Source organism: Homalodisca vitripennis, chromosome 8, assembly GCF_021130785.1.
Source record: "Homalodisca vitripennis isolate AUS2020 chromosome 8, UT_GWSS_2.1, whole genome shotgun sequence".
Classification (NCBI taxonomy): Eukaryota; Metazoa; Arthropoda; class Insecta; order Hemiptera; family Cicadellidae; genus Homalodisca; species Homalodisca vitripennis.
Window position 1 is genome coordinate 115,596,629 of NC_060214.1, and position 15,727 is coordinate 115,612,355.

Consider the following 15,727-nt stretch of genomic DNA (forward strand, 5'->3'; position numbering starts at 1 on the left):
CTGAATGAAATTGAACTAAGGAAATACTAAATTTAAAACAAAATCTTTTCTTATTTGATAAAGTGAAAGTAAAGTAAAGTAAATATGTCTTATTTTACCAGGCGAAGTTATGGCTAAGAAGTCCTCTCTAACACTTAACCTGGGGACCAATGGCTTAAAGGTGACTTTTGAACCACCGCCAATGAATGACCGGGCAGGCGGATTGCTTGCAAGGACAGGATCGCTCAGCGGTCACCCATCCAAGCAGCAGCCACGCTCGACGTTGCTTGATCAGGTTATCTTGCGATAACCGTTGTACCCGCTACACTGCGCCATTAGCACTTTGTTACACTAAATAAATAATAAACTATAATGCACTGTGGTTTGCTATAAATACATGTTTTTAATGCTCAATACAGGGTTTTGATCCTGCACAAGGCAATGTTACGTTAGCATTAAAAGGAGAAATAACTTTGCAGGTGGCTACGCTAAGTTCACGGGACTCAAATCGTACAACAAGAACCTGAAGACGATGCTGGCTATCGGCGGGTGGAACGAGGGATCGGCCAGGTTCTCGCCGCTGGTGGCGGACGAGGAAAGGCGGGCCGAGTTTGTGAAGAACGTCGTCAAGTTCCTGAGAGTGAACCACTTCGACGGTCTCGATCTGGACTGGGAATACCCTGCGTTCCGTGACGGCGGGAAACAGCGGGATCGGGACAACTACGCACAGCTTGTACAGGTTAGGTTTGGAGGTTATGTTTGGTTACGTTGTGATAAGGTTCCTTAATACACGATGGCATGGTCTTCAAAATCTCACATTAGGCTCATTCTGCAAATGTTTTACGGAAGATAACTGAAAAATAAACGGAGTATTAATGCCTGGACAGTATGTAACGAAATTTCACTAACCAATCCGACTTCCAAAGTAACTTCATAAAATTTGTTATTGTCTCATATGATTATACTGTACAAATTTCTTTATACTGCGCTCTTCATGTTGCCATCAGGGTTAATCATTAGACTAATATAGAACGTTAAAATTTATATTGTTATTTAGATTCTAAAATCAACAGAGTTCTTGATATATTTTCTTGATACATTATTACATAATAAAAAACCATGTTTACTTGAAGAATCTTGGAGCATTGGAAAAAAGTTTTACTATCACTGATATAAAACAGTAAACATATAAATACATACAATTTTCCAATATTTATTTCTTTATTGCAAGGCCTTTCGGAATCAATGATTCCATCATCAGGCATCACAAATGAAGTGCCATATTGTAGTGTTTTAAGGAATAGTTTTCTTAGTCATGATTTACTTTATTTCACTATTTGCTAAAACTAAAAAAAATTGCAAAATGTTTAGTTTTCTGTTGTTTTTATCTAATGTAGTATGACTAATCTCTGAGCGCACGGAATCAATTTGAAATTTGAAATACGATGGGACAGATCTGTAGATTTAAAGACATTTGGGCGCTGAACTGTAACTGTAACTTGTTAGTGGTTAATTGTTTGAGCATAATTAACAAGATTTTCAACAAATTAGTATGATTTGGAGTTTTTTAAATTATCTCCATTATCATAATCGAGGCTTTTAGCAACACTGAAACGTTTGGAAGTAAGAGTTGTTCGACCACCCTACTTGGCGCAACGCTTACTTTTACTCTTCCAACATTATCCTGTCTTTTTAGCGCTTTTGTTTAGTAATTTGGATCCACAATTACCACAGTGTCACCTTGTGCACTAATTACCTTGTAATTGTCGTGAGTAATGAAGGGCGGTAACATCAAACACCTGAAGACTGAAACGTCACTTAGAAAATGTTTAGAAGTAGGCCTGAGCTTAATTATGTTCAGTACTTTACACAAGTACACCTTAGTGATTAATTAGGGATTGTAATTAGGATAATTACTGACATTTTAGGGTGGGAACTAGAGTGTTTTGTTAAGAATTAAATCTACTAGGCTCTAGTAACTACATAGAATGTTGCGATGAATGTGGAAAACATTTCACTAAAGGCACTTAGTAAGAAGAACTAGAGAGTTCCAAGAGCTCTCGAAACATCAGGATCATACCAGTAGATGTAGATTATGTAAATCCCAGTAGAAATTTGACTGTTTAGTTTTTCTGTTTGTATGAATATGTTGAACACTTACTTACCTATCCTATTATTTTATACTCGATAGTACTTATGCTATTTTGTTAGTACTTATATTCGACATATTTAGGGGTTTAAATAAAAAAAATCCACAAGTCAAATTCAAATTGTAAAGGGGCTTTTAGGAAGGTACTCAAAAGGAGGGTTTCTAATTTTCTTTGACATTTTAATTTGAACTTCCCATTCTTCATGAACTTAAAACATACTAGGTCCATCTTCTCAGTCAACATACTAATATAATATATTAAATTAGAATAAACTAAAACTCTCGCTAAACATTTTATTTCATGCAAATGTTCCGATAGTTGTCCAACTTCAGATTGTATCTGTTTTTTTTCGAACACAAGTAATTCAGAGTTTTCAAGCCATTAAAACATTAAGACAGTTACAATTCCCAAACTCATGTTCAAAACCCAATCATCCTGACAAAGAAATTATAATGATCCTGTTCTAAACTGAATATTTAAAATTCATTAATAACTCGTTCTTTTCAGTTCTGAAGATACAAGAACCTTATTTAAAATTTTACTATCAAGCTAATCAGTTCATAGTTAATAGAAATCCATCAAATTGTAATGGCTTTTGTTGTCTGGGGGGGGGGGGGGTACTTCTGAAAGCAACCTACACTGAATATTGATGTTGCAAAAAAGCTCCATAAGGATACTTGTAAACCCTTAGACAGTTGCAGGGTGGCTTACAGATCGCTTGGGATTTTGACTATCGTTAACCTCTACATTAAAGCAGTAATCCTGATGGTGAACGAGACAGATCTGCCAAGAGGTACAAATACCCACACCTACAACGCCAGACTACCCAGTACGCTGGAAAACCAACATATATGGGCCTTAAACTCCACAATGGCCTATAAAAATTACTGAAGAGAAAACAACTAAAACACAACTACATCAGTGGCTGATAGACCGACAGTAGTGCAATTTGAACTACATCAGTAACTTTAAGAATTGTATAATACTCTTATTTAACACTTTTTACATAATAGCAAAATCACGTGTTTTCATTCTTAATAACATTTTTACCAATTTTACTACAAAAATACGCCTAGTTTTACATCATTTGATACAATAGCTATCTTCTTATCTTAAGACAAACTAATGTAAGACAAACTTTAGGTTATATTATCACATGATGCCATTGCAATTTCTTAATTAAACTTTAAATAATGAATATTTTGATATTACGATGTTATGGTGTGACTTTGGGTTGCAGGAGCTGAGGGAAGAGTTCGACCGCGAGCACGACAAGACTGGGCGCCCAAGGTTACTGCTCACGATGGCTGTGCCGGCCGGGATAGAGTACATTGACAAGGGCTATGATGTCCCTAAACTTAACAGGTAAACCTTCTCAGCCTAGGTGTTTACACTGAGGCTGCCTAAGTGAGAGATCACGTCGATCAACACTTCGTAAAGTGCAAAAACTCTGTGTGACTCTAAATAACTGAGCAATGCAGAAGAACTAAACTTGAATAGAGTAAAGCACTGACCTTTTTCGTAACGTGACCTTCGCCATTGCCCAAGGATGACGTTGTGCTCTTAACCCGAGGGGTCACAGATTCGATTCCTGGGGAAGCCATATAAATGTTTCAAAACACACAGTTTGAACCGTTTTCCTTCATAAACGTTTATTACAATAAAATTACACTGATGTAGAAAGAGCCATTTAAAAATCTTTTAATAGGAAATGGATAACTTTTAGTGATGGGCCAATGGAGCATTTTAGGGGTTACAATTTTTAAGTTTGTGAATAATAATAAGAGGGTTTTACAGTAACGACATTACTGATGTAATCATCTTGGATTATCCACAACGATACTTGACAATTTGAAACTTAATAGTATTGGTAATAAAACAATAAAATAACAGTGCATATATTTGGAAATACATTGCCATGTAAAATGGAAACATTTTTAACCCCACCTCCTGCAGCATTGTAATTAGAACGTATAAAAACGGGTAGAATGAAAGCACGCCTTCATAGAAGACTTTTTGAGAAAGGATTCCAATTCCTAAAACATGCAGTTGTATGAGACTATAGAAGACTAGCAGAACAAAATATATTGCAAAGCTAGTATAAAGTACGAGGTTGACAGAATCAATATCACAGCCTGTCATGTATGAAATAAACTTGGTGAGTATGTGTTTAGACTAATAGCGCAGAGCTCTTGATGCATTTTGACTTTATGTCTTAGTTATTGAATAAAAGTATAATATTTTCCTTTACTAGTTGGACAAACGATAACCATCAATTATGCAGGTGTTGCTTTTAGCACAAACTTCCCCTACCTCTCCTATTTTGCCCTACAGCTCTAGAGCACGTCCAAAATCAATTACGAAAACATGCCACTTATAATATTAAAACTATTAATGCTTAATAAAGGAAGGAAACAGGATTTTCCAGACATTTGCCATCGTTCAGTGATACAAAAACAATAAGTAACACTACGTTTCGCGATCTGCAATCTGATCTCTTTTTCAGGTAGATAACTAACCCAAGGCTTAATTACATATTAGGTTAAAATAAACAAATCATACTAGAGTGTTGTGACACGCCTAAGTCAGGAATCACAACCACCATGTTGTGTGTCAACTTCACTAACTCTAAAACGTGTACTTAATAAAAAACTAAACACAACATTAATTATCAATACTGAACTACAGGATACAGGTCACAATAGGTCTGCACTAGTCGACCAACCACCTACGACTCTTAGGTTAGTTATTTACCTGAAGAAGAGGTCAGATTGCAGATCTCGAAACGTAGTGTTACTGGTATTTTATATCACTGAACGATGGTAAATATCCGGAAAAATCCTGTTTCCTTTACGATCCTTCCATCGTCAATAACAAACTTCAAACAAGGAATGCTTAATAGATATTGCTTCTTAATAGCACAATTGCTTGGTGGTAAGAGAGATCATAACTTTAAGAACAACAAACATACTGTCACTCCTGTCAGAAGCAAGAATACTGTTGTCAATCAACACCTTGCCAATGTTGGCAGGTACTTGGACTTTATGAACATTCTAAGTTATGACTACCACTCAGCCTTCGAGCCGGCCGTGAACCACCATTCCCCCCTCTTTCCCTTGGAGGAGGAGAGCGAGTACAATTTCGACGCCCAGCTCAGCATTGTGAGTATATACTTTCAACCTAAAGGAGAATTAATTATTGTTTATTGTATGATCAAGGGTAATAATCTCATTTAATTATTTAAGTTACTTAGTTTGTTCATGGGAGTTTTAGAAATACAGAGAAGATGTTCAAGTTAAATATTGGAAATCTTATGGTGTTTATTTTTGGGTGCACTCAATAAAGTATTAAATTATTCGTAAAGATGTGTGTAATATCTCAACTTCAAGATCCCTAATACATCATCATATTTTATTGATTATATTATCCAGAAAAGGTTATGTCGGGGAATGTTAATAGGAGAAAATAGAAATGAAATTAAAAATTTCTTACAGAGGCGAAGTTAGGACTAATAAGTCCTCTCTTCCACTTAACCTAAAAACACAAAGTCTCTATAAAGATCTTTTGAGAAAACCATTTATCCTGCTTGAATTTATATTTGGCAGTGGAAGACGTGTTGCATGATACCATCTGAAGAGTATAAGATTTCGTGACTTCCAATAGCAATTTGCTTTATTAAGAAACTGAATTTAATCGTCTCGTGATAGTGACTCACTTTTTTTCCTCCATCCGGATGTTTTAAATGCGCTCGATATTTTTTACGATTAATTCAACTTAGTCCACTAAGACGTCAAACATGCTTTCTCGGGTTTGTTTATATGGAGAGCTAAGTTGACACTGAAATACTGCAGGGAGTTTTCTACAGAGACTGTTACGAGTGGTTATGTTTTCCGTCTACACCGCGCTCAGTAATTTTGTTAGAATAATTATTATTCTAACACATTACAAATCTTGAGATATTTCGGCCTCACAGTTAAGAGTAATAGAAGATTATTGTTAATAGAAGATACTCATTAAAAAACACAGAGCCAATAATACACACCCGCTCAACCAATCAGATATCAGTATGACCAATCAGCAACCAGTATGGCTTCTTTATCGTGGGCTGCCAACATTTTGATAATTTGACACTGTCTTCTTAAAATTATTTTTCTTTTGACTATTTTTAGGTTTTTTTATTATCCTTGAATACGAGTTAGGAATATTTAAGTAGTAATAGTTTTGTTTTGTAAAATTGAATGTTTGGTTTTGTGAATGTGTTCTACTATGGCCGATATTTACCTTTTTCTGAAGTATTGAGTGCACAATATATCAGTACTCGTGTAGCTTTTAACTTTTTTATTTGTAATGAGACTGTGCCATAACTACATGAAGTTTCTTAGATTCTTAGATGGAATTGTGTCTTTTCTGGTCTCAAAGTCCTTAAATGATTTAGCCGACTTGAATAACATCAGTTTTATTACTGTCTTAACTATTTTATCAACAGTTCCTTTTATTTAACTAAAACTGACGTCTTCTGGACGTTCTTTTTAATTTTTCCAATGTTACTTGACTTTGCAACCTAATGTCTAATTATTTTAGAACTGAATAATCTCTGTTGTTTTGTACCCATTCTCCTTTAATGTCTTGAATAATTTCCTCATCTCTACATTCCAGTTATCTTTATCTGATAAGACAGAGAAAGAGTGCATGACTCATTTCTAAAATCTGGTCTCATCTGGTTTTTGTTGAGGCTCTAGTATTTTGAATGGATATCCCCGTGGCATTGACGCTCAATTTAAGCTTCAACGGTTTCTAAATACACAATGATCTTGTCATGTTTTCAGTAATTCTCTTTTGAGTTTTTGAAGAGACTGAAACCTGAGGGCAAATCGAGAAGCCAAATTCGAAATCGTGTAAATTATAGTATATTTGTGGTTATCTGCTTGAATTTTAATGAATTGTATTTGAATGTGATTTGCTACACATTTTTAGTCAATGAAACAGCAGTGTACATTGTCCAAACTTGATTTTGTACTGTATGTATCAACTCTGCGGCAGGATTACACGGTGAAGCACTTCCTGAAGGCGGGTGCGGACAGGGACAAGCTGGTGCTCGGCATCCCCACCTACGGCCGCTCCTACACTCTGTTCAACCCCGACAGCACAGACATCGGGGCGCCATCAGATGGTCCAGGAGAGCAGGGGGATGCCACGAGGGAGAAGGGCTACCTGGCTTATTACGAGGTGGGACATCTCACTTAGTTGGAGTGCGGTACTCTTTTTTCCAGTATCCTAAAAACAGAGTACCTCCTAGAAGGCAATGAAGTGTTTGGCCCCTTGGAGAAAGTCTTGAGCACATTGGATTGTGCTTAGTTTTGACCAAAAATTGGGTTTTGAGTGAACGAAATGGAACTACATCGAGTACGGTATGTTCCATTTTTCATGCTATAAACAAATTTCTCAAATTTTCCCATTACCTTACTCTGGTGAGTATCAGATGATAAGACACTGTGTAATGTAAAAAATCAAGATGGCGATAAGTCAAATATAAAGATTTTATATGGTAGAAAATCTCTTTTTCCTTAGGTAGTATGACGCTTTTTCCTTAGGTAGTATGACGCTTTTTCCTGTACCTTTAAAACATAGTGACTCGTGCAAGGCAATGATGTTTTTGGCTCCTTGGAGAAAGTCTTTTTGACCATAATGAATTAAAAAAGGACTTAACATGACCAATTGACTCAAATTTGGTTTTGAGTGAACGAAATGGATACTACATGAGTATGTCCCATTCTTTTAGGCTATCAACAAATTTCTAAAATTTTCCCGTTACCTTCCTCTGATAATTATGAAATTATGAATAAAACACTGTGAAATGTAAAAATCACGATGGTGGTGAGTTAAATATAAAGATTGTTTAGATTTAAAGTAATGGTGTATATTTCTTAAAAGGTTTTTAGCAAGGGATAGTGAGTTAGTGGAACCCATAGTGCTCTCATCTACACTTGGTTGATAACTCATGCATTGGACTCAAAATGTGTTGTTGAAGAAATATATGTCATCACTTTGAATATATTTGCATACTCTTTGAAGGCTAGCTTCTGAATTTCAAAGTGGTGAAGGCAAAGGAATTGAATAATTGCTAGGCATAAGGAGGTAGTGAATAGACGTGAATAGAGTATTCTTTATCCATGATGTCAAGAAGTAGGATCACGACGTTCAGAAATGCTAAGGGGCGTTCCATGTAACAATAAGGATAAATTCCTAATCAAACAAAGTTCTGGCTAATTACATTTGTTGTGCTCAGATCTGCGACGCCCTGAAGAACGAGGATGACTGGACTGTGGTGCAGCCCAAGCCCAGGGCCATGGGACCTTACGCCTTCAGGAAGAACCAGTGGGTCGGATACGATGATATCGATATTGTCAAACATAAGGTAAGTTGAGCAGTAGAAGGATTTGCTTGATATGTTGCTTTTCTCTAAAATGATCCAGTTTTAGATAAATATCATGCCTATGTATATTCTAATCTTCTCTATGGTATTATGTTTTGGGGATCTTCACACCAATGTCAGAACATTTTTAAAATTCAAAAAAAGAATAATTCGTGAATTCGTGTAATTGCTAATGCCACAAACAGATCATCATGCAAACCTCTTTTTCCAAAATTAAACATACTTCCGCTCCCATGCATATATATATATATATATATATATATATATATATATATATATATATATATATATATATATATACTAGCTGTTTCCCGCGGCTTCGCACGCTTTTCGTAAGTTTTGCCCGCGTATGAGCATTTCTGGTTGAAGTAAATTATATTTCCAACCCCGATGTAGATTTTACCTTGATGTCACGATCAAGAAAATATGTCAAAAATGTATTGTACATGCATAATGTATTTTATTACAAAGTGGTCTACCACTCAACCTTTAAGTTCAACCAAAAATTTAGTTTAGACAATTATACATCATAACTTAGTGCCTTCAAATAGTGTTTCACTGTTTAATATACGTATCTATCTCGTAATTGCAGGTTATAATGTGCAGGCGCTTTGTAAACTTTTCTTCATTTTATTCGTTTATATTCACGACATAAGCGAATAATTCAGATAATAACTATCCTATCTTCTAAGTTAGACTAAATTACGGATACATGTGAAATTTGATTGAAATTGGTTCAGTCGTTTTGGAGTTTATTGGCAACATACATCGTGACTCAAGATTTATATATATATATATAATATATATATATAAGATATATATATATATATATATATATATATGCATATATATCGTGTAATTGCTAATGCCACAAACAGATCATCATGCAAACCTCTTTTTCCAAAATTAAACATACTTCCGCTCCCATGCATATATATATATATATATATATATATATATATATATATATATATATATATATATATATATATATATGCATATATATATGCATGGGAGCGGAAGTATGTTTAATTTTGGAAAAAGAGGTTTGCATGATGATCTGTTTGTGGCATTAGCAATTACACGAATTATTCTTTTTTTGAATTTTAAAAATGTTCTGACATTGGTGTGAAGGTCCCCAAAACATAATACCATAGAGAAGATTAGAATATATATATATATATATATATATATATATATATATATATATATATATACAATATCAAAACACCATCATTTGTAAAACAGAATCCTCTCAGTTTCCCCCAAAGCTTTTACACTCAATCATCCTATCTTACAAGATATAGAAATAATATGATCATTCCACTTCATAACACATCTTATTACGAAAAACACCTGGCTGTATGGGAAGAAAACTTTACAGTAAACTCACAATATTCCTTAAAAACGAATCATCAATAACAATCTTCAGAAAGAGGCTCTATGACTTCCACATGAATGGCACGTTCTAATCAGTAGACGAATTTCTTCGATGACGCTGGTGGGGCTTTGCGGTATGTCAAATGTTATACCTGAAGTTTGTAAAAATTTGCCAAATATGTACAATTGGTTAAATTTATTAAGTTTGTCTGAATTTTATATTTATTACTTAATTCTATAATATTCTATTACTTTTAACTGTTGCATATTTGTTCAGTATTAGTAATAATAATACCATTTTCATACTAGCACTTAAATTGAATAATATTATATCGACGAATATTACTTGTATGGTTAATACAGTTTATAATAGTGGACAATATTACCTGTTACTATAGTACTGCTATAATATGTAACGTTTTGTGAAAATAAAGATTTGAATTTGAATTACATTTATTTTTCAAGTCTCGAAATTTACGTCGAATGAAAACATTTCCATAGTACTTATATATTATTTCCAAAGAGTATACATATATATCTCTTATTTTGAAGACGTTGAGTAGTGCTCCCCTTTGGATTTAATTAATTCGTATAATAAACTTTAAAGGTCTCTTAACTTAAGAAGGAAAAGGTTATTTAATTTGGAAGGTTTGGACATGTCATAACGAATAAAATTTCACTCAACGACAGTCAACTTTAACGACTTTCCATTCCTAGTAGGCTAATTCAACAGAATTTTTGTTTACAAATTTTGATAAGAGATTCGATAAGAAATCAACTATCGACACATATGCTGTTGCAATTGGTTACATAGTAACACTGATAAGCGCTTATCTTTTATGTGGAGGAAGAGATCAACATTTGATTAGCCAGTTTGTTTGTCAGCTATTATATATTGTGAAGTGGTCGTTTACAATGTAAAAACACTCGAAGGTCTGAAGGTTTAGTGAGTGAGTCTTAAAAATGCATTTCTCGAAGCAGCTCTTTGTTTTGGCCGCCATCGCAGTGTGTTGTGGACTGAGAGTCGTGAGTTGCGAATCGGTGGATGGGAACAAAACGTCGCTATCGCCATATCTCAACAAGAGATACGAACTGGCTAAGGGTGACGACGACAACTTCGAGGACCTGATGGAGTACCTCGGCGTCGGATGGCTGATGAGGAAGGCGATCGTGATGGCGAAGCCGGTCATGGAGTTGAAGCTGGGCGGCGGTCAGTACACCCTGTGCTCCGAGTCGTTCTTCAAGAACATCTACACGACTTTCCGACTCGGGGTTGAGTTCGAGGAGAAGACGCCTGACGGACGTTATGTCGACACGAAATTCACAGCCGAGGGTAACAAGCTGACACAGACCCAGAAGGACGAGAAGGGCAGGGTGACGACGATAGTCAGAGAGTTCAAGCCTGAGGAAGTTGTCGTCACGGCCTCTGTGGATAAATACTCCTGTGTCCGCATCTACAAGGCTGTAGCAGCGTGAATCGAACTATATAATATAGTCTAAACTACGTGATAATGTGCTGTAGTATTCAGGGTAAGAGAACATAAATAATTACTCAAGAGGCCACTTCTTTTAATCCTAATCTTTTTTACAAGGTAGAAGATTTAAAAATTATTTAAAACGTACTAAAATCCATAGCGGTTTTTAAGATTTTGCCTCAAAAAATAGTTTGGTTTGTGGAAATGTGTTTGGCAACCCAATTTTAGAATCAGTTCATTGGTTTTGTTTATTTTTTGTCTGCCATCTTACTTTAGTTACTTTATTGTAGTTTGGCTAAGGCGTATTTACAATCAATAACTTCCAAGGTTTTCTATATGTGTATATATATATATATATATATATATATATATATATATAATGTATATATTATATATAATGTATATATATATAATATATATATATATATATATAATATTTAAATATAATATGTACCGTAAAGTGAATGGTCTCAATTACATTCAATGCGATCTTATCAAAGTGTAGGGAAACAATAAATGTATTTTAAGGTAATATTTATGGTTTTTTAGGTTACTTGCGACAGTTTATAACAGCAGAAAGTAAAATATTGTTATTTACCCTCTATTGTGGAATTAAATTAAACATATGTTATAATGTTGTTATTATTTTTTTGTGAGACAATCATTCATGCAACCCCTTAATGCAGTGATTTCTGTGACGCTGAGTCCACAGACACTTTGCTATCTGGTAACATTCTAGCAGAATATATTATACATTATTTGGTGTTATCAAAAATGTTAATTTAAAAAATACAAATATATTTACAATAAATGTAAACCCAACGCTACTCTTCGTACTTTTGCAATAGTTTTCATCGTAACGAAACATAGAAGTTTTCCATACCGGTACAAAGCAATCACTCTTTGTCAATGATTGAACGTATGAAATTACAAATCCGCTTAAAAACTTCATAACACAATTTATTATTATCTGAATACAATGGATTAATAACGGTACAGACAATAATGAGACCTGACAGACTAGAAAACAAGACATCCTCGAAACAATAACTTAACAAAAAATGTATACAAAGGACACAGGTTTGGTGTCTTAAGATAAGAAGATGAGAAATTTCACTTACTCCTAAAAAACCTTTGCATTGCTTCCCGAGTACCCGGATATTCTGGATAGGTAAGGGTGGGGGTAGAGGCTGTCCCTGTCAATATCTATGAGGATTTGGATTTTTGATATTATGTAGTCCTATGACCTTGGAAGAAGGGGAAGGCAGCTCTGTACCAGCCTCTCCAGTCAAAGCAGGCAGGGGTGGCACATCCTTATGTCTAGGCTAGTAACTGCCTTTAACACTAGGGAGCCCCACTAATTCCAACAGCCATCTCCCGCAGTAGACTAGACCTATATATCTATCCTTTCACCCTATATCTCGACATTTGCGGTTAGTGATGTGCCCGCTCTTGGAAAATCTATGAGGTTGCCCAGATGAAGTGCCACCTCGGTTTTGCTGTACCCAGCGTGGGTTCAACTGGAAGGTATAAACCAGCCAGAAGTGAACCCTACTGGGGCAGAGGTTAACGAGTTACATATTATAGGACTACCAAATTCACAGGAGATGTCTTCATCTGCCATACAGGATTTAGAGTGTTAATTTCCCAACGAAATAGTTGTCACAGAGTCTTCAAAACCCTATCTGGGCACTGAATCACTGGTTTATAACTTCTAGTCAACTAAACATTGCAGTGAAGGTGATGGATGGCTGGCACTCGTATGGCTAACGCTCTCCAATAGCTCTTGATACTTAGTAAATCAACTCAAGAACCCAGATGTAAAGAGGAAGCAAACTTTTGATAGATATGTAAGATCTTAAAATGTTCTAAGAGAACTTCCAAGCCCGATAGGGCTGTTAACGTCCTGTAGACCACCTTTTAGAGCAGTGTTTATGATGGTAGTTTTGTATTAATTCCAGTTCAGGACAATTTTGTTGGAACTTTTTTGACGGGAATGAACGTTCTAACCCATCAATATGAGCATCTTTCTTACTGGAGTTGATCGATTGAAGGTTTAAAGTTGGACATGTCAAAGAAGGGTCTTTTGATGAGGAGCTACCATCCACACGGCACTTAATCTTGAATAAGTGTCCTCTAAAATCACTTTCTGGTAGATTGAATAATCTAAATGTAGTTAGACGGTAAGCTTTAAGACTCAGGTGGACTTAGCTGACACTATATTGTATGATGTAATTATGTTCTATGTGTATATTAAGAAATTAACGTATTTGCTTACTTAGTTTAGTCAGAAGAATAGCAGGTTTAGAAGAATAAAAAATAAAGTCGTCCAAGTATTGATTGTATTAGTTGCAAAGGTGATAAATTATTCATAAGGAAGTGGAGTGCTGAGTTTTGGGAAAGGGATATTTCAGTTAGTTCTGATTTTTGACGCTAGGGCTGCGCCACGTGACTTTGATTGTTACCGTTCAAATATTTGCTACTTTGCTTCTCCTTCCACAGATGGCAGTCTAAGCGCTCATTTTTGCCGTTGCTCAATTTATAGCATTGGATGAGTTATCTCCTGAGAGTTAACTACACAATCAATGGTTCACGAGTCTCGAACCGTTATTGTCACAGAATCGATCAACCCAACAGCAATTAACATAAAAGCATTCACAGTACTATTATATTCTGTATCTTAAAAATCTGATCCTTTGCCACATAGTACAATTTTTATCTCAAAAGCTTTTCGGTTAAAAGCTTGTCTTAGAATTCGAAGACAATGTATTAATTTAAGACGAACAAAAGGTATTTTAATTATCTGTAATGGTTTTTTCAGGCTCAATATGTGAACGACCAAGGACTCGGAGGAATCATGTTTTGGTCAATTGATAACGACGATTTCCGGGGAAAGTGTCACGACAGGCCATACCCACTCATAGAAGCCGCCAAGGAAGCCTTATATGCCTCTTCAGCGTAAGTTCCTCCTGCTAGCATACTAGAATTTATTTTCAGACATTAAATTATGAAAAATACTTCTTACCTTTTCTCTTCAAGGCGTGGTATATGAAAGGTGTAAATGGTATTTCAAGTGTTTCTTTAACTACGTTTCAGATAAGACTTGATAATATTTTAAAACTGTTTTGAATCGGTATTAGATTAAAATAGCTGCTGTTGTGGAATAAAATTATCAAAGGATCAGGTAGATATGAAAATATTGCAATGTGGTTACTTAAATCACTAATTACAATCCGAAAATACTCTACTTAGTTTAATATGCCACTGGTTTTCGTACTCTATGGTTATTTTTGTTGAAAGAATTTAAAATTACTTTCACTCTGACTAAGGGAAGAGGGTCGGAGGGGTTCAACCAAGCCCCGAATTTTGAAAGACAATAATTAAATTTACACTCAGTAGTTTGTTTGAGGCCAGAACACATTTATGAGGTCTTAAAGCTCAAAAGTTTTCCTAGGAAAGATAATATTTTTGAGGTTATTTTATACCTCTTAATCCACCCTTTCAATCCTTTTCTCCGAAATAATTTGCTATATACGCCGCCGCTGCTCTGAATATTGTGTCCTGACAAACTAAATTTGTTCCTAACTCTTGCAGCAGCCAAAACAATCTAGTGTCCAGCTCCAACAAGAGGGAAAAGGTGTCGAGCTTGGTGTCTAGCAGGCGGCCTAAGCCCACCAAGCCCAAGCCCAGACCTACCACCACCACCTCCACGGCAAGTCCTAGCAAGGCGGGAGGTCTTACCACTCCGGAGCCCCCTACCACTCCTGATCCTGGCAGTGGTAAGTCCTGCATTCCTAAAAAAATGTGGTTGTCATCAAGATTTCTTAGTTGGGAAATTATTTTCATGATGTATGAAATCCCTTGTTGGGTTAAAACGGTAGTTTTTTTCAAATCCTGATTGAATTGTTTGATTGAGTTGTTCTAAATTGTTAGAGACTTAACAAAGCATACTAGTGGATATAGTTGAAATTATGTTTGTTTGTATATTGGTAAGAAAAAAATTCTTGGATTTCCTAACGCATTATTTTCTCATAATATTTAGTGACTCTTATTCCTACTATCAGTATAAATTATTATACTTAAAGAAATATATTTTAACCACCAAGTTTTCTAATTTAGCAATGTCAAGTTTTTGAAGTACATTTTCATATTTTAAAAGATTATAAATAATAGTTATAATTTTAAATACTATTGTGGAACTCAAGGAAGTTAAATACCTGTAGAATAGAAGGAAATTCAATGCTATTCTGTACTTTGAATGGCTTATTTTATTGCAATGAAAGGGTTAAACATACATGCAGTACCATAGG

At 35.2% G+C, this 15,727-nt stretch overlaps 2 protein-coding genes across 3 annotated transcripts in view; both read left to right on the top strand.

The window, feature by feature from the left end:
* The window catches only part of LOC124367957 (proteoglycan 4), a 167,946-nt gene that overhangs the window by 130,554 nt on the left and 21,665 nt on the right, over positions 1 to 15,727 (top strand). For both annotated transcript variants that reach the window (XM_046825190.1, XM_046825189.1), the window contains exons 5-11: positions 459 to 718; positions 3,370 to 3,494; positions 5,161 to 5,290; positions 7,170 to 7,355; positions 8,416 to 8,544; positions 14,239 to 14,375; positions 15,012 to 15,196. In XM_046825190.1, the coding sequence (XP_046681146.1) occupies positions 459 to 718; positions 3,370 to 3,494; positions 5,161 to 5,290; positions 7,170 to 7,355; positions 8,416 to 8,544; positions 14,239 to 14,375; positions 15,012 to 15,196 (1,152 nt within the window). The remainder of the gene's footprint in view (positions 1 to 458; positions 719 to 3,369; positions 3,495 to 5,160; positions 5,291 to 7,169; positions 7,356 to 8,415; positions 8,545 to 14,238; positions 14,376 to 15,011; positions 15,197 to 15,727) is intronic.
* Positions 10,744 to 12,048, top strand: LOC124367958 (fatty acid-binding protein-like). The gene has a single exon (XM_046825192.1). The coding sequence runs from the start codon at positions 10,906 to 10,908 to the stop codon at positions 11,416 to 11,418; it is 513 nt and encodes a 170-aa protein (XP_046681148.1). The 5' UTR covers positions 10,744 to 10,905; the 3' UTR covers positions 11,419 to 12,048.